At 39.0% G+C, this 23,628-nt stretch overlaps 5 protein-coding genes across 5 annotated transcripts; 3 read left to right on the top strand and 2 right to left on the bottom strand.

Moving 5' to 3' along the window:
* Nucleotides 1-3,663: 3,663 nt before the first annotated feature.
* On the top strand, nucleotides 3,664-4,571 carry LOC133523593 (cuticle protein 16.5-like). The gene has a single exon (XM_061859260.1). The coding sequence runs from the start codon at nucleotides 3,717-3,719 to the stop codon at nucleotides 4,404-4,406; it is 690 nt and encodes a 229-aa protein (XP_061715244.1). The 5' UTR covers nucleotides 3,664-3,716; the 3' UTR covers nucleotides 4,407-4,571.
* Nucleotides 4,572-8,027: 3,456 nt separating this feature from the next.
* On the top strand, nucleotides 8,028-8,932 carry LOC133523592 (cuticle protein 16.5-like). The gene has a single exon (XM_061859259.1). It carries the CDS (start codon nucleotides 8,078-8,080, stop codon nucleotides 8,765-8,767), a length of 690 nt encoding a protein of 229 aa, XP_061715243.1. The 5' UTR covers nucleotides 8,028-8,077; the 3' UTR covers nucleotides 8,768-8,932.
* Nucleotides 8,933-15,497: 6,565 nt separating this feature from the next.
* On the bottom strand, nucleotides 15,498-16,732 carry LOC133523591 (transcriptional regulatory protein AlgP-like). Its single transcript, XM_061859258.1, has one exon. It carries the CDS (start codon nucleotides 16,156-16,158, stop codon nucleotides 15,595-15,597), a length of 564 nt encoding a protein of 187 aa, XP_061715242.1. The 5' UTR covers nucleotides 16,159-16,732; the 3' UTR covers nucleotides 15,498-15,594.
* A 1,272-nt stretch (nucleotides 16,733-18,004) lies between these two features.
* Nucleotides 18,005-19,021, top strand: LOC133523589 (cuticle protein 16.5-like). Its single transcript, XM_061859255.1, has one exon. The coding sequence runs from the start codon at nucleotides 18,056-18,058 to the stop codon at nucleotides 18,926-18,928; it is 873 nt and encodes a 290-aa protein (XP_061715239.1). The 5' UTR covers nucleotides 18,005-18,055; the 3' UTR covers nucleotides 18,929-19,021.
* Nucleotides 19,022-20,534: 1,513 nt separating this feature from the next.
* On the bottom strand, nucleotides 20,535-21,539 carry LOC133523590 (cuticle protein 16.5-like). Its single transcript, XM_061859257.1, has one exon. It carries the CDS (start codon nucleotides 21,480-21,482, stop codon nucleotides 20,625-20,627), a length of 858 nt encoding a protein of 285 aa, XP_061715241.1. The 5' UTR covers nucleotides 21,483-21,539; the 3' UTR covers nucleotides 20,535-20,624.
* Between the last annotated feature and the right edge of the window lie 2,089 nt (nucleotides 21,540-23,628).

Raw genomic sequence — 23,628 nt, 5'->3', positions numbered from 1 at the left:
ATCAAGGCAATTGTTGAGTCTTGTTGGGAGGGTGTGCGCTGGCAGAAGTCCATTAATTGCAAGCATATCTAAGTAATCGGGTGCACGAGCATCCTGACTATCCGCCTTAACGTCGATATTAATATCTCCCAACACAATAACATTTTTATAACGTTTTAATTTATTCAGAATATTATCCAGCCCATTTATGAACTTATCTGTATTTTTAAAAGAAGGGGGCCTGTAAATTGAAACTATAGCATATTCCGAACCAAGTGTGGTAATAAGGCAATTAGCTTCTATAGATTCCGTAGGTTCTAAAGTTATAAAAGGTATATTTTCTTTTAAATAGATAACTATACCATCATTCTGATTGAAATTTTGGTTAGTAGCAATCGGTTTATAGTTTTGTAATTTTGGTAGTATGGAATTTTTGGACAACCAGCATTCCGTCAGTATGATTACTTCATAATCGATATTAAGTCTACTTAGGAGTACTTGCAAATCATCAAAATTTCGATTTATGCTGCGTATGTTCAATGTAAAAAGTTTTAACACATTTTTCGTATTCGGTAAAAGACTTTTGCATTGCTCCGGAATATTCACCACCATTGAGTTACCGATACTGACGCTTTCGTCAATATCGCTTGATAACCTTTCTATTTCAGACATTCGGATACTTTTTACTAAATTATCTGTATAACATTATTTTTCAATGGCGGAATCATATTCCAGGGCGCAATGCGGAACATAGATTTATATGGCATTCTGTGTGTTTGTGTGTTTGTGTGTTGTTTTGTTGTATGTGTTTTGTGCAGGTTAGTAAATATTGAGTATGTGATACGTGTGGATACATTTGTGTTATTTGAAAATAAAATAAAGAAAGTAAGACAAATCAATAGCAAAAAATTTGGCCTGTAAATTCGATAAGTAACATATAGTCAAAATATGTTTCCTGGCGAAGTTATTGAGGCTTCCACTACCTCAGGAGGCGTTGTACTGGCCAGAGCAGTGGGTCCATCCATCCGTTGTGTCAAAGACAACTCAGCGGCAGATGATCCCTTCAAGGCTTCCACTTGTTGAGTAGACTTCAAATGTATTGCGGGAGAACCTTCAGCGTACTTGACAAACACCCGGCCCATCGAAGTCCAACAGTACTGGTAACCATGGTCTTTTCGAAGACCTCGTGCAAGAAAGAATAATTTCCTGGCTGTAGGAGTTAGTGATTCACCGATGAAAATTGGGTGTTTTTTTCCAGGCAGGTTAAGGCATGTTGTATTGAACTTGTCTTCTTTATGATTATTATTATATATCTTTAGTGCCTTCATAACTGCGGAACTTGTTCTCAAATTTGTATATTCCACTATGATTACTTTATTCTTGCTGGCTTTGATGCGCTTGATTTGCTTGATATGATGTTCAGTAGAAACAGGAATACTTAAGAAGTTGTGAATATTAGTGACTATCTGATCGAGGTTTTCATTTTCGGTTTCTGGCATATTTCTTATTTCTAAGGTAGCAACTCGCTGGTTCCTTTGAAAATCCTCAACTTGTTCTTCTAGTGCACTAATTCTAAGAAGAGCATCATTATGTCCGCTTTCTAGACTATCAACTTTGATTTTTATATCATTGTACAATGCATTTGTTTGAACGAGTAGTTTTTCTATGTTAGAGTTTGTCTTAATGATCTCTCTATTTTGTGCATGTAGTTCGTCAATAGAATTCTGCAACTGATTAGTCTGAGTTTGTTGGGATGACTTAATGTTTTCGATCATCTCCCCTATCTCTTGCTTCAGCGCTAGTAAATCTTGCATGTCTGGATTTGGTTTGCGTTTTCTGTTAGTAACGTTACTAGTTTCAGTACTCTGTAGATTTGGTTGAGACAAAGATTTATTAACCGTAATCTTAGGGGGCATTCTTCGATAATTTATCGGAAAGTGTTGCGTATACTATGCGAGCATACCTTTTTTGTGCAGTAGCTGATAAGCGCGCCGCATGTGGTGAATGCAGATCTCACACCTTATTACATTAGTTTAACTTTAACTTATAACACTAATGTTTTAGAGTCCAATTTCGTTAGTTTGACGCTATCGTAGAATTTATTATTTTATGAGTAAGTAACAGGAGCGTAACACACAACAACTCACTACTAGTGGCGGACGGCGAATGAAAGCGAATGAAATCTTACTCAATCAATGTATCTTTGATAAAGGTTATGCTACAAGTGCTAAGTGTCAGTAAGTGGGTAATGAGTAATAAATTAACTGTAAATTAATAAATATACTTTTTTTGTTTACGGTTCTGTATCAGTTTCTTTAGTATAGTAGAAACATGTTTAATTTTCTATGATTGTTAATATGTCAAAGAACTTTTACATATCCTCGTGTGTAAGTAATATGTCTCGTTCTTTCTTCTTCCTAGCGTTTTCCCCGGCTTATTCTTAAGACTCATGGGAGCCTGGGGTCTGCCAACTGCTCCCAAGAATTGGGGTATCTAGGCACTAGTTTTTACGAAAGCGACGGCCATCTGACCTTCCAACCCAGCGAGGAGACTAGGCCTTATTGGGATTAGTCCGGTTTCTTTGCGATGTTTTCCTTCACCGAAAAGCGACTGGTAATTGTAATTATCAAATGATATATCGTACACAAGATCCGAAAAACTCATTAGTACGAGCCGAGGATATAACCTACAGGTCTCTCTATGATGGTTAAAGCAGTGGGCCGTTATTACTCATGAAACAATATTAATTTTATAAAAAAAACATTTACTTAAGAACGGCACCCTATAACATAAATTTCGGTCACTTTTATTCGACATTAAGGGTCAACTACCCCGTCCGTGGCTAAACTTGTTTTTATTGCAAATAACTGTTGAGAGTATATTAAATAATGATATATTGAATTCTTCAAAATTTCGATTTGATGAACTCTTCAATGTGCATTCATTCCATTTATGAGTGCCTGCGTTTAATAATCATATGCAAGATGTTATTTATCATTTTGGTCTATTACTTTAGTAACTTTCAAGCATATTAAGCGAATTTTATCTGTTCATTTTTTTTAAATTATGTTTTCGATAACGAGTTTGGATTTAAATATAATGTAGATAATTTGAATCATTAAGTAATAGTAGTAGTAGTAGTTGTGTATGTTCGACACAATAATTATTGTTGAGAATTAATAAAAAAAAAAAAAAAATGAATAACTTCCATTTTATTGTAAAGTCAAAGCAAAGATGTACCTGCAGGTATATGATTTCGTTTTGATATTGCGTAGACTTGACTTTTTTTTCGTTTTTTATTGAGTAAAACCTTTTGGGTTAACGTTAAACTGAAATTTGATTTTTTCAATGTTGTTAAGCAAACTGAAAGTAGAAGTAAAAAATATTGAAAAGGCATTTTTAGTAACTACTCATATTTGCAAACGATTTTTCTGTAACTGTATCTTGTCCTTAATTTAACTGTATTATAGCTTATTTTGTTTTCGCGAGCCCATAGGGCAACAACCCTTAATGTCAGTAATAATACACGCAGACAACGAGAGCCGCTCGGTGGTGATGACCGACAGAGCGGGCTACCAGGCGACCTCGCCGAAAATACCAGCTTCCTGGACCGCCTTGCACCGGTTTATCAAAACGAGATCGCCCTTAGCTCTCCTTTAGTGAATATCTTTCTATAAAAACGCCACGAATCATCGCAGTAGCATCAGTCACCCAACGACCGAACAACACAGACCACAATGTTCAAGCTGGTGGTGTTGTGCGCTTTCCTCGCTGCGGCGACCGCCGATCCCTCCGGCGCGTTCTACGCCCAGCCTTTGACCTACTCGTCGACCGTGATCTCACCAGCAGTCACCACCATCTCCAAGTCGGCCAGCAGCGTCGTCCACCCATCGCCTACCTACTACTACAGCACTCCTTCTGTCTACTCACACTTCATTAAGAAACGTGGTGCACCTTTCTACTTCCCGACCACCTATGCCGCGGGCTCACCTCTGCTGGCGACGTCATACTCCACTCCGATCTTGCACAGCACACCGTTGGTGGCCAGCACGCCTCTGATCTCGACCCCTATCGCCGCTGCGCCCTTCGGCTACCCTGCTGCACATTTGATCAAGAAGAGGTCGGCTCCTCTCATCAGCACTACTGCATACAGCGCTTACTCTCCTTTGACTTACTCCACACCGTTGATATCTCATACTCCCCTGATCTCCGCAGCTCCTTACTACTCTTCTTCCATTCTTTCCCATGCTCCTCTGGCTATTCCTCACCTGATCAAGAAACGCTCTGCTCCCATCTTGACCAGCGCTTACATTGCCCCAACATCATACAGCCACCAATCCAGAATCGATTACCGTGCTCCCTTGGTCAGCCATTACACTGCACCCCTGGCCTATCAGAGCCCTTATGCCTACTCTCACGTCCTCTAGATCTGATATTGAAACTCAAGTGATTTAACCGAACTATATCCAGCCATAAATGTACCTGCTCAAAGTTTTAAATTTAACTGCCATTGTAATTATCAGTAACAATCCCTCAAAGTGAACTCACAGTGTATTAAAATAAAAGGAAATAAATTTCTGTACAAAAACTGATATCATTTTGTTCTTTATTAGCCCCCTTTTCAGTCGTATAATATCTAGCCAGCATAGACGCAATCTTTGGAGTGTAGATACTATATTCGCGTCGCATAATTTTCCGCGTGTTGTCGACGGCAACGTAGTGCTTTGATCTATTTCTGAAACGAGCACAGGCAAACGACGTCAATTATCTAATTTCCCGCTAAGTTAGTTATGTTCGCAGACTGAAAAGATATTGTCCACTGGCTTGACTTTCCTAACTTAAAAAAATAGTCCGTAAAAACTTGGCAAGCTTCGTAAAAATAAGAGCCATATATGTATCTTGATAAGATAAAATATATAGGTACATAAAATGTAATAAATCTATCCTGGATTATATGCCAAGCTTGAATAAGTTTGGGTTTGAACTTGTATATCCTACTTGTTATACATATTAAAGTCTATATTTCTACTCCAGCACTTCTATTTGCCAATTAAATAAATGCCAGTGATATCTTAATTTAATTTGTAGCGCGGCGCTTGTTTATACTATAGACTCTATAGGATCATAATACAACTATATATATTGTTTTTAATTTTGATTTACACTTGTATAGATACTTGCTTTGATTTTATTTACTATTTTAGGTGTTTATCGGTCTTAGAAGAATTATTGTGTGCAACACGCAACACGGTACATAATTAAAATCAGAATTAGGTCTTTAAATTCCGGGGCCTGTCTTTAAAAAATTCGACAACGTGTACTATACATTTCTAACCGTTAAGTAGGCAGGAATCTTAATTTGTTGAGAATTTAGTTAAATATTTATTTTTATTTTTATTTTTCAGTGACATGCAAGGAACAAAATTCCGTACAAAACATATAGACATTAAAATCAATCAGTTAAAAATTACGAAATGATAGCTTACAATACTTGCAAAGTTCTTTTAATTATTAAGTAGCTTGTAAGTAATGCTGAGTGATCTAAGTAAGGTACGAGATTGAAAAGCTTGATTATATCACAATCGTTTACAACTAAACCTAAATAAACAAATAAAATGAGGTTAGTAAGAGTAAGTATCTACTGAAAGAGAAGCTCGTTGATGGCTTTTATTCTATCCTCTGGTTTTGTCCTCTTGACCGTGGCGAGACGCGATTGATCAAATTAATTATAGTTCACTAATGCGTTTCATAGTAAAGTCATTCGTAAAGTCACAGTTAAAGGTATGCGATGCGACGAACAGAAAAAGTTTGAAAGTGGTTCTCAATTTAACTTATTTTTATTTATTTAAATAAACTCATTAACTTGACCGTTAAATATTTATGATTTTTATCAACAAATTATCGTCAAATACTCTAGAAAACTTTATCCCGAAACAGAGGACAAGAGTTCATGAACTAAGGAGCTGAGCTGAATTTTATCACGAAATGGGAGCCAAATAAGAGCTTCGCGAATAAATTAATATAAAAAAGTTTTAACGAAAACTCTATAGTTTATACATTAAATTACTACCGAAGAATTATTAAAAGCTTAAAAGATATTATTCTCAAGAGTTTTAACCTGCCGAAACATGCCCTTTACCTTACATTTCGCAGGTTTCATGCTAATGTAATGCACGCTAAAACCCGAATATATTAAGGAAAACAAAATAACTATTTTCAACTTTTCTTGACTTAAAGTCTAACAAAAAACCTGTACCTTAATGCGTTCCGGGTGTTGATGGGGCTGCCGCGCTTTTGCAGTGCGTCACAGATGTTCGCTGACGCGCACGTAACATGCTTCAAAGCAGCAATGCGCCTGCGAGCCGCATCGCTGGTACGGCGCGTGCGCGCCAGCCCCAACACCATCCTAACTATGATTGCGGATAGGATCGACTGTCCACGCGCTTGAAATAAACGGTAATTTAATTTAATTTAATTTAATCCGACATCCAAAACATATGGCGCTGTACAGTATGTTTCGTAGTCACTGAATTGTCAAACGTCGACTATTGACAATCAGAGTTACCGTATAATGTATGGAGCTGTACAGCGCCATCTCGTTTACCTGTCAAATTCGAAGCACGATATTGTCTTAGATTTTACACATCTTACTCAATCAATGTATCTTTGATAAAGGTTATGCTACAAGTGCTAAGTGACAGTAAGTGGGTAATGAGTAATAAATTAACTGTAAATTAATAAATATACTTTTTTTATTTACGGTTCTGTATCAGTTTCTTTAGTATAGTAGAAACATGTTTAATTTTCTATGATTGTTAATATGTCAAAGAACTTTTACATATCCTCGTGTGTAAGTAATATGTCTCGTTCTTTCTTCTTCCTAGCGTTTTCCCCGGCTTATTCTTAAGACTCATGGGAGCCTGGGGTCTGGCAACTGCTCCCAAGAATTGGGGTATCTAGGCACTAGTTTTTACGAAAGCGACGGCCATCTGACCTTCCAACCCAGCGAGGAGACTAGGCCTTATTGGGATTAGTCCGGTTTCTTTGCGATGTTTTCCTTCAGCGAAAAGCGACTGGTAATTGTAATTATCAAATGATATATCGTACACAAGATCCGAAAAACTCATTAGTACGAGTCGAGGATATAACCTACAGGTCTCTCTATGATGGTTAAAGCAGTGGGCCGTTATTACTCATGAAACAATATTAATTTTATAAAAAAAACATTTACTTAAGAACGGCACCCTATAACATAAATTTCGGTCACTTTTATTCGACATTAAGTGTCAACTACCCCGTCCGTGGCTAATCTTGTTTTTATTGCAAATAACTGTTGAGAGTATATTAAATAATGATATATTGAATTCTTCAAAATTTCGATTTGATGAACTCTTCAATGTGCATTCATTCCATTTATGAGTGCCTGCGTTTAATAATCATATGCAAGATGTTATTTATCATTTTGGTCTATTACTTTAGTAACTTTCAAGCATATTAAGCGAATTTTATCTGTTCATTTTTTTAAAATTATGTTTTCGATAACGAGTTTGGATTTAAATGAATAACTTTCATTTTATTGTAAAGTCAAAGCAAAGATGTACCTGCAGGTATATGATTTCGTTTTGATATTGCGTAGACTTGACTTTTTTTTCGTTTTTTATTGAGTAAAACCTTTTGGGTTAACGTTAAACTGAAATTTGATTTTTTCAATGTTGTTAAGCAAACTGAAAGTAGAAGTAAAACATATTGAAAAGGCATTTTTAGTAACTACTCATGTTTGCAAACGATTTTTCTGTAACTGTATCTTGTCCTTAATTTAACTGTATTATAGCTTATTTTGTTTTCGCGAGCCCATAGGGCAACAACCCTTAATGTCAGTAATAATACACGCAGACAACGAGAGCCGCTCGGTGGTGATGACCGACAGAGCGGGCTACCAGGCGACCTCGCCGTAAATACCAGCTTCCTGGACCGCCTTGCACCGGTTTATCAAAACGAGATCGCCCTTAGCTCTCCTTTAGTGAATATCTTTCTATAAAAACGCCACGAATCATTGCAGTAGCATCAGTCACCCAACGACCGAACAACACAGACCACAATGTTCAAGCTGGTGGTGTTGTGCGCTTTCCTCGCTGCGGCGACCGCCGATCCCTCCGGCGCGTTCTACGCCCAGCCTTTGACCTACTCGTCGACCGTGATCTCACCAGCAGTCACCACCATCTCCAAGTCGGCCAGCAGCGTCGTCCACCCATCGCCTACCTACTACTACAGCACTCCTTCTGTCTACTCACACTTCATTAAGAAACGTGGTGCACCTTTCTACTTCCCGACCACCTATGCCGCGGGCTCACCTCTGCTGGCGACGTCATACTCCACTCCGATCTTGCACAGCACACCGTTGGTGGCCAGCACGCCTCTGATCTCGACCCCTATCGCCGCTGCGCCCTTCGGCTACCCTGCTGCACATTTGATCAAGAAGAGGTCGGCTCCTCTCATCAGCACTACTGCATACAGCGCTTACTCTCCTTTGACTTACTCCACACCGTTGATATCTCATACTCCCCTGATCTCCGCAGCTCCTTACTACTCTTCTTCCATTCTTTCCCATGCTCCTCTGGCTATTCCTCACCTGATCAAGAAACGCTCTGCTCCCATCTTGACCAGCGCTTACATTGCCCCAACATCATACAGCCACCAATCCAGAATCGATTACCGTGCTCCCTTGGTCAGCCATTACACTGCACCCCTGGCCTATCAGAGCCCTTATGCCTACTCTCACGTCCTCTAGATCTGATATTGAAACTCAAGTGATTTAACCGAACTATATCCAGCCATAAATGTACCTGCTCAAAGTTTTAAATTTAACTGCCATTGTAATTATCAGTAACAATCCCTCAAAGTGAACTCACAGTGTATTAAAATAAAAGGAAATAAATTTCTGTACAAAAACTGATATCATTTTGTTCTTTAATAGCCCCCTTTTCAGTCGTATAATATCTAGCCAGCATAGACGCAATCTTTGGAGTGTAGATACTATATTCGCGTCGCATAATTTTCCGCGTGTTGTCGACGGCAACGTAGTGCTTTGATCTATTTCTGAAACGAGCACAGGCAAACGACGTCAATTATCTAATTTCCCGCTAAGTTAGTTATGTTCGCAGACTGAAAAGATATTGTCCACTGGCTTGACTTTCCTAACTTAAAAAAATAGTCCGTAAAAACTTGGCAAGCTTCGTAAAAATAAGAGCCATATATGTATCTTGATAAGATAAAATATATACATAAAATGTAATAAATCTATCCTGGATTATATGCCAAGCTTGAATAAGTTTGGGTTTGAACTTGTATATCCTACTTGTTATACATATTAAAGTCTATATTTCTACTCCAGCACTTCTATTTGCCAATTAAATAAATGCCAGTGATATCTTAATTTAATTTGTAGCGCGGCGCTTGTTTATACTATAGACTCTATAGGATCATAATACAACTATATATATTGTTTTTAATTTTGATTTACACTTGTATAGATACTTGCTTTGATTTTATTTACTATTTTAGGTGTTTATCGGTCTTAGAAGAATTATTGTGTGCAACACGCAACACGGTACATAATTAAAATCAGAATTAGGTCTTTAAATTCCCGGGCCTGTCTTTAAAAAACTCGACAACGTGTATTTTTGTAACTTCGGTAGTTGAAATGTAAGAACCCGTATTATGTGCTTGTTGCACAAAATAGTATTAGAGGTGTATAATAGTGACATTTTATTGTAACTCAGAATGTGTGGTTTTCAGGCCATAAGCTTAGGCACAGGAGCGGCATTCAAATTAAAAAAAATCCTCTTAATGTGAAATTGATTTGATATTACTCGGAGTACCCCTTGCTCGTCGCAATATATAAGTGATGATCTGATGATGAGAGTTGCATTGAGACTAATATGATAGTAATATTAAATAATGATGAAAGTTATAAACTGACATTCCTTATATGTTTTGTCGTGTGTACTTAGTCAGGTCATAAGTTCTGTCATAAAAAAAAGTTATACAGGTACAGATCCCTGATTATTCATATGTATGGGTTGAAAGCGTGTTTAATTCTGAATTATTACAATATAATGTCACAGCTTTATATAATTCTTTGTAATATTAGGAAAAAAGTTATAAAAAGCATGGAAAAAAATACGCGGCCTGTTCAAGGATATTTGGGTCCCTTTTCATTTGTTTTTCTTTTTTACATGGTTGAATTTTATATAAAACAAAAGCTCTTTTATAATAATTTAGATATGTAATTTATGTGTATTGGACTGCCAAAATTGCAACTGTAAATATTTTACTAAAACAGCTCGTTAGATGGCAGTCAAAAATAAGCGTGTTACTGAAAGGTACCCTAAGTTTGAAGAATTAGCTGAAGTACAGATTTGACGGAGAACTAAATGCTGGTGATAAAGTAACCTTCTAATAAAGTAGGTTCAAAGAGATAAACAAATGCACCTAACTATGTAATTTATTAACGTGACTGATTTTTACTCCTTTTTGTGAACTATAATTTTTCACAATGCAGCCGCGTCTTCTTGTCTAACGACTACCCCAAAGTAGTAGAAAGTAGTAAATAAATTCGCGATCTAGATTTTAATAATAGATTGTTAACCAAGAGAAGAAATGATGCATCATTTCTTCTTTTCATTTCGAATACGTGGAAAGTAAAATACATGTTTTTTTTTTTTTAAATTATTAAGTATCATTTTTTATAGAATTCCTTGAGGGTAATTTCAAAAGGATCTTTATTTATGGAATAGGAAGTTAAATATCAGAATGAAAATTGCATAAAAAATCCATTAAAAATTAATTTCAATTGCTTATCGTAAAAAAAAACTCGTACTTGGGAAGTATAATGCTCTAGTGCAGAAACGTATCACTCCCTGCACACTTTTTAGAACAACAATGACTCTATTACGGAGCATGAGAAATGAAAAATAATTATATTACGTTTTGATCAGTATAAAACAAGCTTTCAGGTCATGGCTAATTTACATTTACTATCAGTCAAAATCTTTGTGACAGAACTTATGACTAAGTATAATGTATAAATACATATCGTCTGCTAATGAATGTATTTTTCTGTTATATTAGTGGTTGGCTGGCTAAACTGTAAAATAACCAATTATATATTTTTTGCACAAGTTTCAAAAAACCCAGCAGTGCGACCCGGGGCTGGAGCATATGGCTCCGGTTTACAAGTATCCAGTTCCCCAACTAATAATTTTAAGAAATATAGAGAGAAACTAGCTAGCTCCTACATGTATGTAATATAAACAGTATTCAAGGATAGGCCGTGAACTAAATTCACGCGAAGATCGTTTCAGTCAGCGAACCGCGTTGACACTGTCCTTGATTCATATCGACTTCCCAAAGCCTTTCCCACTACCACTCGAGTACCTATGTGATGAATCATTCATTTCTCCTAAATAGATTACGATGTATGATGTAACATCAACCTTATTCTGTCATAACTAAATGAAATCGATGTGCCTGTTTTCCAGGACACTTTTATTACGTCGAATGACGATAGATGGTTATTTGGGGTACGCGTGTAGGGTTCTCTACAAGGACACTTCTTGAATGTGATCCATAGGTCTACCTATAGTTGAGCCGTTCTCGAGAATGTCCTCCATTTACTCAAACTGCACAACTATAGGTCTACCGTTTAACTGAGGCGGTTGGTAAGAAGGTATGGTCAGATACGGTCTGATTGAAGGCTTGGCTGCATGTTTTTTTAATATCGACGGTGGCAAACAGGGATACGGCCCGCCTGATAGTAAGCAGTCAATGTAGTCTATGGACGCCCGCAACTCCAGAGGTGTTACATGCGCGTTGCCAAACTTTAAAAAATCTGAACATTCCTGCATTTAGCAGATTTGTAACAATACACTGAAAAAAAAATCTATCGAGCACACATTAAAGTGATTTTCGAAGTTCGTTTTTTTTTCTTTATTTGTTGTAAAATTTCCATTCTGATATTTTCTTTCCCATTCTATAAATAATTATAAATTTTACTAAATTGATAATTAAAGAAAAAAAAAATTATGCATGTTTAAACCGCTTAACAAAATTAAATACACACGTAATTTATATTCCTCGTATTCGAAATGAAAAGTAAAGTGTTTAACTCGGGTGAAAGGCACGATTTCAGCCTCGAACTATTTGCGCTCTCACGTGCCTTTCATCCTCCGGTTAACAATCTACTATATCATCTTCAAAAATGGCAATGATCTGTCAATATCAAGAATCGAGTATAAAATTATGTAAGTATAGGTATCCTGTAGACTTTTTGTAATTGATAGGCATTTTCGTTTTAAATACCTCTTATTTTACACACATGCATACACTTATCACACAACAAATAAATTAGCAGATAATAAATTAATTACATAAAATTAATTACGATTAAGTTATTTGGACTGTTTTATAAAAAAATTAAGTCTAATGTGCAATAATTAACACATTTGTATCACCCAAGTTAAGAGACTTGCACATTGTTCTTCCACATATAAGCTATTTAATTAAAATATTGATTATTCCACGATATTCCGGTGGTCTCTACCCTGCACAACTTTCACGGCCCTCATCTTCGTTTTATTATAAAATCTTAGTCTTCTTTCGGTACAATTGTGTCCTTCACCTCCAGGTCCACTCCGTCGCTTTCCAACATCACGTTAACTCCTGGCGTATTTAGATGAATGTTCGATAGCTCAGTTGTTATTTGTTCTGTACTTGCTGTTTCTTTTGTAGCTTCATTACTTTGTTCGCTCTGGATAACCGCCTCCTGTGCAGCCTCTATCGATATTGGATGCTCCAATGCCCGCGCGAGGGGAAGGTTATGGTAGAAACTCAACGCAATTGGAGTTAATACTGTATCTGTGTTAATCACTGGCGTTATAATCGCGTCACTTACTACTTCTAAGCGTTGAGGATGAGAAGCAAAAACTGTCGTAGCAGGGCTGTATATCAACGGTGTGGAGATGAAACCTGGAGAGTGTTTTATATCTATCCGAGACTGATGCGACACGGCACTTGGCGCGGCATATATTAGCGGTGCTATTTGACAACAAACTTGATATATCAAACCCAGTATTGATAGAATTCGGAACATCTTTGCGCGCTCCCGTGGAAATTTCTAACGTTTATATGGATGCGCCGTTGGATGCCTTAGTTTTATAGTAAAGTAACGGTAGTTGGAGCGGAACGCAAGTTCAAGTTCTCGGCCGGTCGGACGGGTTGTGTCACGACGCAGCGGGCACTGGCCGGATTGAGATGCATTATAAAAACATCATCCATATCTCAGATGTAAATAAAGTGACGCAACACGTATAACGTTATGTAACTGTTTAAGCAGGCGTAATCATTCGGAGTATATTTGATGCCATTGCAATTCGATGATCTACGTATATCTACTCTACTTGGGTAGTTATAAAAATAATAGAGCCTGTATGATGAATATCTGTTATGCAGGTTTTAACAGGGTCAACAACACAAATGTGTCATCCTGGGAGTTGCAATTAAGCATCCTTTACGTTACCATAACGTTATGTAACTGTTTAAGCGGGCGAATTATTCGGTGCATATTTTATACCATTGCAATTCGATGATCTATTTATATTACTTACTACTTGGGTAGTTATAAAAATAATTGAGTCTGTATGATGAATATCTATTATGCCGGGTTTTAAAAGGTCAACAATGCAAATGTGTCGTTCTGGGTGTTGCAAGCATCCTTGCTAGGCTACGTTTTACCTTTAGAGTATAAAAATAAACTAATAACTACAGCATATACCTCCTTAAAGCTTACTTCCTTTACCTGCTACCTATTTTTATTTGGATTGTAAAAACTATAATTTTAATGTTTTTTCTATTACCTGCAGTGACCGTGCTCAACACCGTAACGAATCTATTGTTGAAAATAAACAGATTCCTGTCACTATGATTCAGCACCCATGGTATAAGAAGGTGGAAACTGAGATATCAGGCATTAGTCTACTATTGACACCACGTCGATTGTTGCTAACAAAATCAAGAAAAATGTGTGGTCGACTTTTGTTGCTGTTAACGTGCTTGGCTCTCTGCCGTGGCCATGCGGTAGTCCCAGTAGTGCCGGCAGCGCACTCGTACCACGGGCTGGTAGCGCCTTACCCACTGGTGCATCACGGCTACGCTGGCCATGGTTTATTGGGTCATGGAGTGGTCGCCGGGCCCCTGGGACATCACTTGTGGAAGCGCTCGCCTCATTACGTGGCTCCCTTGGCTGCCGTGGCTCCGCTCGCCCACGTCGCCCCTGTGGCCGTCTCGCACCAGGCTCGCTTGGACGTACACTCTTCCCCAGCGCTAGTGGCCCCCGTGCTGCCAGTACCACTGCTCCATAAGACAGTGGTCGCCTCACCGCTGCACTACGGAGCTGGAATCCATGGCGGTCTTTATCCTCACGTCGGACATTATTAAGAAATATGTAACTAACTGGCTACGGTTTTATTGTAAAAAGATTTTGTTTACAAATGTTAAATAATAAAGTGCAATAACAAGAATAACTATCTAATTATTTCATTTCAAAATCGTTTACTTAATGAAGATTGTGTCAGGTCTGATACAGAAGCACATCCTACTGCAGCAATTACTTGTAGCTTCTTGTAGCGTCATTTTTATGTTATTGTTTAGAATTTTACCTGAGCATTTCACAAATTTTGAAGAATTGAAAAGCCAGTGGCAAAAGCGAGACAGGATTTTATTTGGTATTATTTATTGTAATAACATTTCATCAATATTTTAAAATTTGAACAACTTAATATCCACTTTAATGTACTCGCTTAATTTTCTTGTGCATTTGACGCATTAATAAATTTTAAACAGATCGATCTAATTTCTTAACTACTTATCAGTTTTTATTTTATTACCAGTTTGAAAACTTGCATAAAAAAAGAAATATTAAAACATATGGGCTTTATTTTTATTAGATTTATTTTCCCATGTTAGAAGCGCATCAAAAATATACCTACTAAATAAGACAAAAAAAGCAAAATAATGTCTTTATTGTCATCAGTACCCACCTATATAGGTATTGTAGGAATTTTAACGCTTAAATATGATAATATTGATAATGTAACTAGGTTAGTGAAGATTTTTTTTATCCAACAACACAGTGTTTTTCAACAAAAAAGAAGATGGACGTTTTAAATATGTATTTTTATTTTGATATAATAATAAAAATGGTTTATGTCTACTCGCGTAAATATTTTGAACTTAAATTCCTACAAGATTCAGATGCTAGGCGGAAATCATTTGTCTCATATAGTGAGATACTTGGCCTCGAGTGAAATGTCGTGCAAAATTTACGTAAATGCGTAGGTAGGTAAAAGCGTACCTACGTATAACATACGGTGTACATATAATCTGTCATTTATATTTATTTGCCTTATATTTTTATTTGTGGTTTTTAACTAATTTTAAGTTGGTATAAATAAAAATCCAAATAGATCAAACGGTCCATTTATTATTTCCAAATTTGAACTTATTGTGTAGGTATATGTCACACTCGTATACAGGATCTAGGTAGTTTACAGTGGGTATTTACCAGGGATGGACGCTGTAAGCCTTAGGGACTACAGCGGAGTAAGACACAGGGGAAACTACCGCCGAGTAAGGGGAAACAACGGAAGAGTAAGGAGAAACGACGGGAGAGGAGTAAGCAACGGCGGAAACAGGAGACACGTACGAGCTGTATGCCACGGGAGCAACAGCAGCGACGGATCGCTTGCGCAGGTGATGGCCAGACAGAGCTTTCGCTTGGTAGTGGGCGGCACGGGCGGCGACCACCTCAGGCGTGTCGAGGGGGACTCCATTCACGGCATCCAGGACGACGGCGGGTGAGTGGGGGGCCTGGGACAGACCGTAGCCGTAAGCGGGAACCACAGCGGGGGCGACAGCGGGAACCACGGCAGCGCTGTATGCAGCGGGTACAACAGCTGCCGAGTACACGGCAGGAACCACAGGGGAACCATGCACCACACTGCTGCTGTACTGAGACACGGAGCTCACGGCTGGCACCGCCGCGCTGTAGGCCACAGGAGCCACCACGCCAGGCTTGGCCGCTGCCAAAGCCACAGAAGCGAACAACACCACCAGCTTGAACATTGTGGTCTGTGTTGATTTGTTTTGTCTGACCGATTAGGATCGACTGATGCCTTATTCGCAACCAATGATGTTTATATACCTACTCTTCTAACAACGAACTATTAACAATAAAATGCCACACAATCACCTTCAATTTAAATATATGTACTAAAGTATCAGTAGGCGCTCGATCAAAAGACGATTTTTTATTCGTCCCGGAAGCTTTAGCAATGTTTGCGTACAGTATTCTCGAAATTCAAGGTACGCCTATGAATATTTATTACTTTTTTTTTCAATCTTGAGACGATAAAAGTAGGCAAGTACTGACCAAATCAGCTTTGTTAAATAAGTACTAATAGTTTTAGAGGATAAGAGAGGGCGCCACGGTGCCAATCGAGTGCCGCGGCCGGGTGTGCAGACACGCTGCGTTAAACGATCTTATCTTCTTGTATAATATAGATGATGGTCTTAATTATAGATCTTATACTTCTTTACCCGACCTAGGTTCGTGGGATCTGGAGTCAGGCGGACGGTAAAAGTCCCGATGGGTGTTCGCTAGTGCCATGGTTTCTGACGTTTCATGGCATAGGACGTGACTTGTGTAGATACAATGGCTACGTCCTATGTAGGTACAGTGACAACGCTGTACGGTCACGTCTAAAAATATCGATACGAAAAATGTGCCAAAAATATGTATACACTACATACATATTATTATTTTTGGCACATTTTTCGTATTTTTCACGCCCAAAACACCAAGTGCGTTTTTTTTTATACTATGTCGGTGGCAAACAACGGCCCGCCTGATGGTAAGCAGTCTCCGTAGCCTATGTACGCCTGCAACTCCAGAGGACTTACATGCGCGTTGCCGACCCTAAACCCACCCCCACCCCCCCTCGTTGAGCTCTGAAAAACAATTATGTGTTTGTTTGTGGCTTTTGCGATTGAGATGTTTGGGACTTGGACGTCAGACACCAAAAAACTAGTACTTAAGTAAACAAATATCACAGAAACTTATTGGTGTGTCTGGCGACCTCCGGGCAGGGGCGTTTTTTCCCGGAGACAAAGATACATTGATTGAGTAAGATGTGTCAAGTCTAAGACACTTTCTTGTTTTGAATTCCATAGCTAAACGAGATGGCGCTGTACGGCCTCATTCATACATTATGCAGTAACTTTGATTTTTTTAAAATGGCGTTTGACAACTCTGTGACCCCATATTTTAAATAGCAAATTCTTTTTGAGCCCGGTGACGATTTTAAAGCAAAAATGTAAAATTGATAGATTTAGTCGTTGAAATTGTACACCTTTTGTTACGTAATATCATAACAAGTATTGGTTACTATGAGAACAACTTCTCATCTTGCCTTTTAATAATGAGGTCGCAAGCGTGCGTCCCCGGTAATATGTGAGGAGAAGGGTCTTTAAAAATTCATCAAAAAAGAAACGGTAAAAGCTAGATTACCTAAGTTAAATAAGTTACCAAGTAGCAGGCAAGGTATTACTAAGAGCGTATTTTCAATATTACTTTTAGGAGTAGTTCATAGAAGGCTACAAATTCAATAAGAGAACATATATTACCTGTGAATTACTTTCTGGAGTACATACCTAAATATTGATTAATTAAAGATATCTATTATTTATGGTATATATATGTATAAGCAAAAAGTTAAAATTTACAACTTATTTTGTCTTTCTATCAAGTGCATTGCTTTATTAGCTGATGCAAGTAATTGAATAGTTTTCGTAATTGTAAAACTTTAAGCGAAATTAACTGGCGACCAAACTGGTTGAACTTGACTTTTCTACCAATGATGCACTGAAGTGTGCGTGAAGTATAAATACATACGCGTAGTGAAAGAAAGCATCAGTTAATCTGAGTCGTTTGTCGTTCGCACCTGAACTAACACAGACCACGATGAACTCGCTGGTGGTGTTGTTTTCCGTGATGGCGCTGGCCTCCGCCAAACCCTCAGGCTTGCTAGCTCCCGCACCACTGACGTACTCGGCGCCGGTGCTAACCGCCGCGCCTGCCGCCGTCTCCAGCCAGTCTCGCCTCGACATCAAGTCCTCGCCAGCCGTTGTCAGCACTTCATACGCCGCTGCTCCTGTAGCCTATGCCGCAGCGGCTCCCATTGCTCCCGTGGCTTACACCGCACCCGTATCTGCCGCAGCCCTTGCGCCCGCTGCCGTCTCACACCAATCCCGCATTGACATCAAGTCATCCCCGGCCATAGTTACTACTTCTTACGCGGCTCCCATTGCCGCTGCGGCCCCCATCGCGTACAGCGCTCCTGTTGCTTATTCTGCGCCAGTGGCAGCTGCGGCCATCGCTCCTGCCGCTGTCTCCCACCAGTCCCGTGTCGACATCAAGTCATCTCCGGCTGTCGTTAGTACTTCTTACGCCGCTGCTCCCGTCGCCTACGCTGCTGCTGCCCCCATCGCCTACAGTTCCCCGCTGATCAAGACCGCGGCTGTCGCTACACCCGTCATCGCTACTACTGGCTACGCGGCGCCCATCGCTACTGCCGCGATCGCGCCTTCTTTGCCCTTGGATACCCCTGAGGTGATTGCCGCCCGTGCTGCGCACTTCGAGGCCCACGCCCTCGCCAGTGCGCACCTGATCAAGAAGCGCTCAGCACCGGTGTTCGCCGCCCCGATCGTGTCCACGTACTCCGCGCCGATCGCCTACTCCGCGCCCATTGCTCCCGTGACGTCATACGCCTCCTACACCCCCCTCACCTACTCTTCGCCCCTCATCACCAAGGCGTACAGCGTGCACCCCTGGTGAGCGCCATCATGGTAACGAGGATTTATTCGCCTCGGTTCAGCAACATCGGACGACAATCATTAACTCATTAATAAATAAAATAGAACAATCAAATTCAAGGTTTATTATTTTTGGTGCTTCTTATAAGGTGGTCAATCTTCATAGTGAATTACAGTAATATTTAGGATATGCTAATTACATACTCAACATATATATAACAAAACATAAAACTTATATACATATATAAAAGTTTTATGTTGACCTAGTCGCCTAATCACGTAATCGCCCCATGGATACCCTATCAAGACGGGGAGTAAAGGAAAGCTTCCAACGTGTAGCCAGCGCTCTATAGTTACTTCTGGCTACCATAGCTATACGTATATATACTATTACTAGGTTATACTATTTCACTGTAAATAATGGATAAGGAGTCATGAATACACAGAGTGGAAAAATGTATGGAAACTGGAGGGAAAGAGCCTAAAAACCTTAAGTTAGCTCATTTTACAACACTCCAATCTCAAAAAGTTACGAGGGATTATTATGAAATTAAATAATAATAAATATTAAATAATAAATATTATAGGACATTTTTACATAAATTGACTAAGTCCCACAGTAAGCTCAATAAGGCTTGTGTTGAGGGTACTTAGACAACGATATATATAATATATAAATATTTATAAATACTTAAATACATAGAAAACACCCATGACTCAGGAACAAATATCCATGCTCATCACACGATTGATCATCTTTTGGATTAGCCCTCGTAGGCTGTACTGCTCAAACGGACCAACATTCGTTCAGCGACTTTTTAAATTAACTTGTATTTTGATTTTTAGCATACTTTAAAGTATATTTCAAGATAGAATGTATTGCAAATTTTGTTATGTTTGAAGCGAAAAATATTACGACATTTTTATACTTGTACCTATTGCTCTTTTGACATGAAATCATTATTTATGGGAATATGAATAAAAGTAGTAAATTTTGACATTGTAATTATTATTCTAGTCTATTTTATTTTGAATTTGACATGTTAATATAATAATTATTTTTGTATTCATTATTTCAACTAATTTTTATTTTACTATGAATCATGATTTCATTGTTATTATGTCAATATTATTAATTATTTATTATTCTTATTATGTTTGGATATGATTTGATTTTAATGTACTTACTAACCCCTAGCTATAACGATGGTACTAACAATTTTTTATGGAATTCTGATAGTTCTGAAATAAAAATATTTTATTTTATTTTTTATTTTTTAGTATTTTGGTCGGCTTTTGCCAAAGTGTCGTTGTATATTGAATCGTCCACTTATTTCTATTCCTTTATAGTTTTTCTTAGAAGCAGTATGTAAGCATATAGCATGAAGCAGGATGTGTGATCCTGTCCGGTCAGTATCTAGGAATCGATTGTTCATAGGTAAGTGCGAATTTAGGTTTGATTGAAATGTCGGTGTATCACGTTATAGGCACCTGCACGACATCTATATAATAACTTGACTTACTGATATTTTTATATCAATTAAAAAAAAAATTGGGTACCCATGCCTCTTGGATATATATACTTAAAAATAAGTAAAAAAACGACTTACGAATAATAAAACTTTGAGTGTTAATAATTCCAATTTATTTACAAGTTAATCATTGTCGTTCGATGTTGCTGAACCGAGGTGAGTAAGTCCTCGTTACCATGATGGCGCTCACCAGGGGTGCACGCTGTAGGCTTTGGTGATGAGGGGCGAGGAGTAGGTAAGGGGGGTGTAGGAGGCGTACGACGTCACGGGAGCGATGGGCGCGGAGTAGGCGATCGGCGCGGAGTACGTGGACACGACTGGGGCGGCGAACAGCGGCGCAGAGCGCTTCTTAATCAGGTGCGCGCCAGCGAGGGCGTGGGCCTCGAAGTGCGCGGCACGTGCGGCGATCACCTCAGGGGTATCTAGGGGCAAGGCAGGCGCGATGGCGGCAGAGGTGATGGGGGCCGCGTAGCCAGTAGTAGCGATGACGGGTGTAGCGACAGCCGCGGTCTTGATTAACGGGGCGCTGTAGGCGATGGGGCCAGCACCAGCGTAGGCGATGGGAGTAGCGGCGTAAGAAGTGCTAACCACAGCTGGAGATGACTTGATGTCGACACGAGATTGGTGGGAGACAGCGGCGGGAGCGATGGCTGCAGTTGCCACTGGCGCAGAATAAGCAACAGGAGCGCTGTACGCGATGGGGGCCGCAGCGGCAATGGGAGCAGCAGCGTAAGACGTGCTCACGACAGCCGGAGATGACTTGATGTCAATGCGGGACTGGTGTGAGACGGCAGCGGGCGCGATGGCTGCAGCAGCTACGGGAGCAATGGGAGCCGCTGCGGCGTAGGCTACAGGAGCAGCGGCGTAAGAAGTGCTGACGATGGCTGGCGAGGACTTGATGTCAAGGCGAGACTGGCTGGAGACGGCGGCGGGTGCGGCGGCCAGCACCGGCGCGGAGTACGCCAGCGGTGCGGTGGCCAGCAGGCCCGAGGGGCTGGCCGCGGCCAGAGCCATCACGGAAAACAACACCACCAGCGAGTTCATCGTGGTCTGTGTTAGTTCAGGTGCGAACGACAAACGACTCAGATTAACTGATGCTTTCTTTCACTACGCGTATGTATTTATACTTCCCGCACACTTCACTGCATCATTGGTAGAAAAGTCAAGTTCAACCAGTTTACTTCGGTTAGTCATCTCGATACCATGTACCATTTCATTAAGTATTTGCGTGGTCGCACTTAGTTCCACTAACTAGTTACTACTAACAGTATTAATATTTTTGTTTACGCTACTTACATAAGCTACAAGCGATATAACTCAAGAAAAATAACTCGAATATGGGCAATCAGGGGCAATAATTCATGTCGTTTTGAAAATTAGTATACGTACATATACCTTGTGGTCTGCAGATCAACATACCAAAAGTACTCGAGGGTGGGGGACCTTTTTTCAGATTTTTGCTCATATCTTGAATATCTTTACGAATAGCATTATAATTATTTCGGACAAAATTGTTACCATAAAATTCCCTACAAATGTGGTTAGTTTATTTTTACTCTACGACCATTACTTTAGGAGTTACAGGATGTTTATGTTAACAAAGACACAAAAAATAGACGATTTAAGAAAACGTCGTTTTTCCGTAATTGTTCATCATATCATAACTCATTTTTTTTTTGTTTAGAATATATAAAATAATTTCAGCTTACCCCTCTCAACCCCCTAAAGTTTCCTCTAAAATAAGAAATAAGTGGTTTTATTTTATGTACAATGTTAGAGATGGTCATAGCTATATCTGTTCCAAATTTTAGGTATCATAATCATAATCATAATCATAATCATAATCATAATCGTTTATTGCACCATCTACGTCAAACGGTCTTTGAGAAAAACGCATTTAACTTAATTGCAATAATTGCATCGCATGCAATCGAAGTGATCCCATAAGTGTTCCGTGAACAAAGTTTTGAACGGAACACTAATACCGGCAAAAGAGCATGCTGGTCCATGCTCAGTGTAGGGTTCCGTCAGCATAGACTTTTTTCAAAAACTCAAAAACGGCTAGACCGATCAGGTTCCCTATAGTTTTCCTTGAAAATGTTTACTAAGCTTTACTTTCACGTTTTTTTTTTCGTATTTTTTAGAACCCATGGTTCAGTAGCTAGGGAAAGTAGAGAGGGAAGCATATTCTTTTTTCGTTCAGTGATTATTTCCGAAAATATTATGTTTATAAAAAAATGGTCACGCAAGACCCGTATTCGTTTTGAAAGACCTATCCAACGACACCCCACACTATAGGGTTGAACAAAAAAAAAAGTCATCCCCACTTTTAGTGTAGGGGTATTTTACGATTTGTCGGAATGTTTAGGGTTCAGTAGTCAACTAAGAACCCTTATAGTTCCGCCATGTCCGCCTGTCTATCCGTCCGCGACTTTTCTCCGTGATCGTTAATGTAAATATATCCGTGAAATAATTAGGCACAATATATTTATTTCAGCGTTCTACTTTTTACTAAACACATTTATATCTTCCTTTTTAACATTACCTAATATCAGTTTTCCACTGTATCTATTTTTCATGCAAAGCTCATTTCCATTCATATTCTATATGCATTTATAAAACGTTTACTTACTTAGGTACTGTACTTATACTTAAAAAGTTAAAGTTTTTACTTATAAAAAGAACATGGTGTATATACTGATAAGTAATAGTTTTTTCAACTCGCCCGTTTCTATCAAGGAAACCCATAAATAGCGTAGTAACAATAACGTAAATAAGAGCGGGCAGTTTAAAAAAAGTTGAAAGTCGTATTAAGCTGCCGGAGAAGTAATTCGAAGCGCCTGCGGTACAATTCTGTGGTGTTTTTGTACAACTGAAGACTTTATAAATAGGTATATAAATCATGACCGTAATATTTGATAATTTCAATGTCTAACAAAACTTCCGTGAGACACAAACATATTAAATATTTTAAAACGGGTCACTCATGTATTTTAAGTCGAAAACGCTCGACATGTTTCACTCCGTACCGAGGAGTGTCGTCAGGAGGAGGAGGAGGAGGAGGACTGCGGCGCGCAGTCTGCGCCAGTCCATCAACGCAAGCTCCTGACGACACTCCTCGGTACGAAGTGAAACATGTCGAGCGTTTTCGACTTAAAATACGTGAGTGACCAGTTTTAACATATTTAAT

Source organism: Cydia pomonella, chromosome 12, assembly GCF_033807575.1.
Source record: "Cydia pomonella isolate Wapato2018A chromosome 12, ilCydPomo1, whole genome shotgun sequence".
Classification (NCBI taxonomy): domain Eukaryota; kingdom Metazoa; phylum Arthropoda; class Insecta; order Lepidoptera; family Tortricidae; genus Cydia; species Cydia pomonella.
Note: the sequence above shows the minus strand (reverse complement) of the source record. Positions and strands in the feature narration are given on the sequence as shown.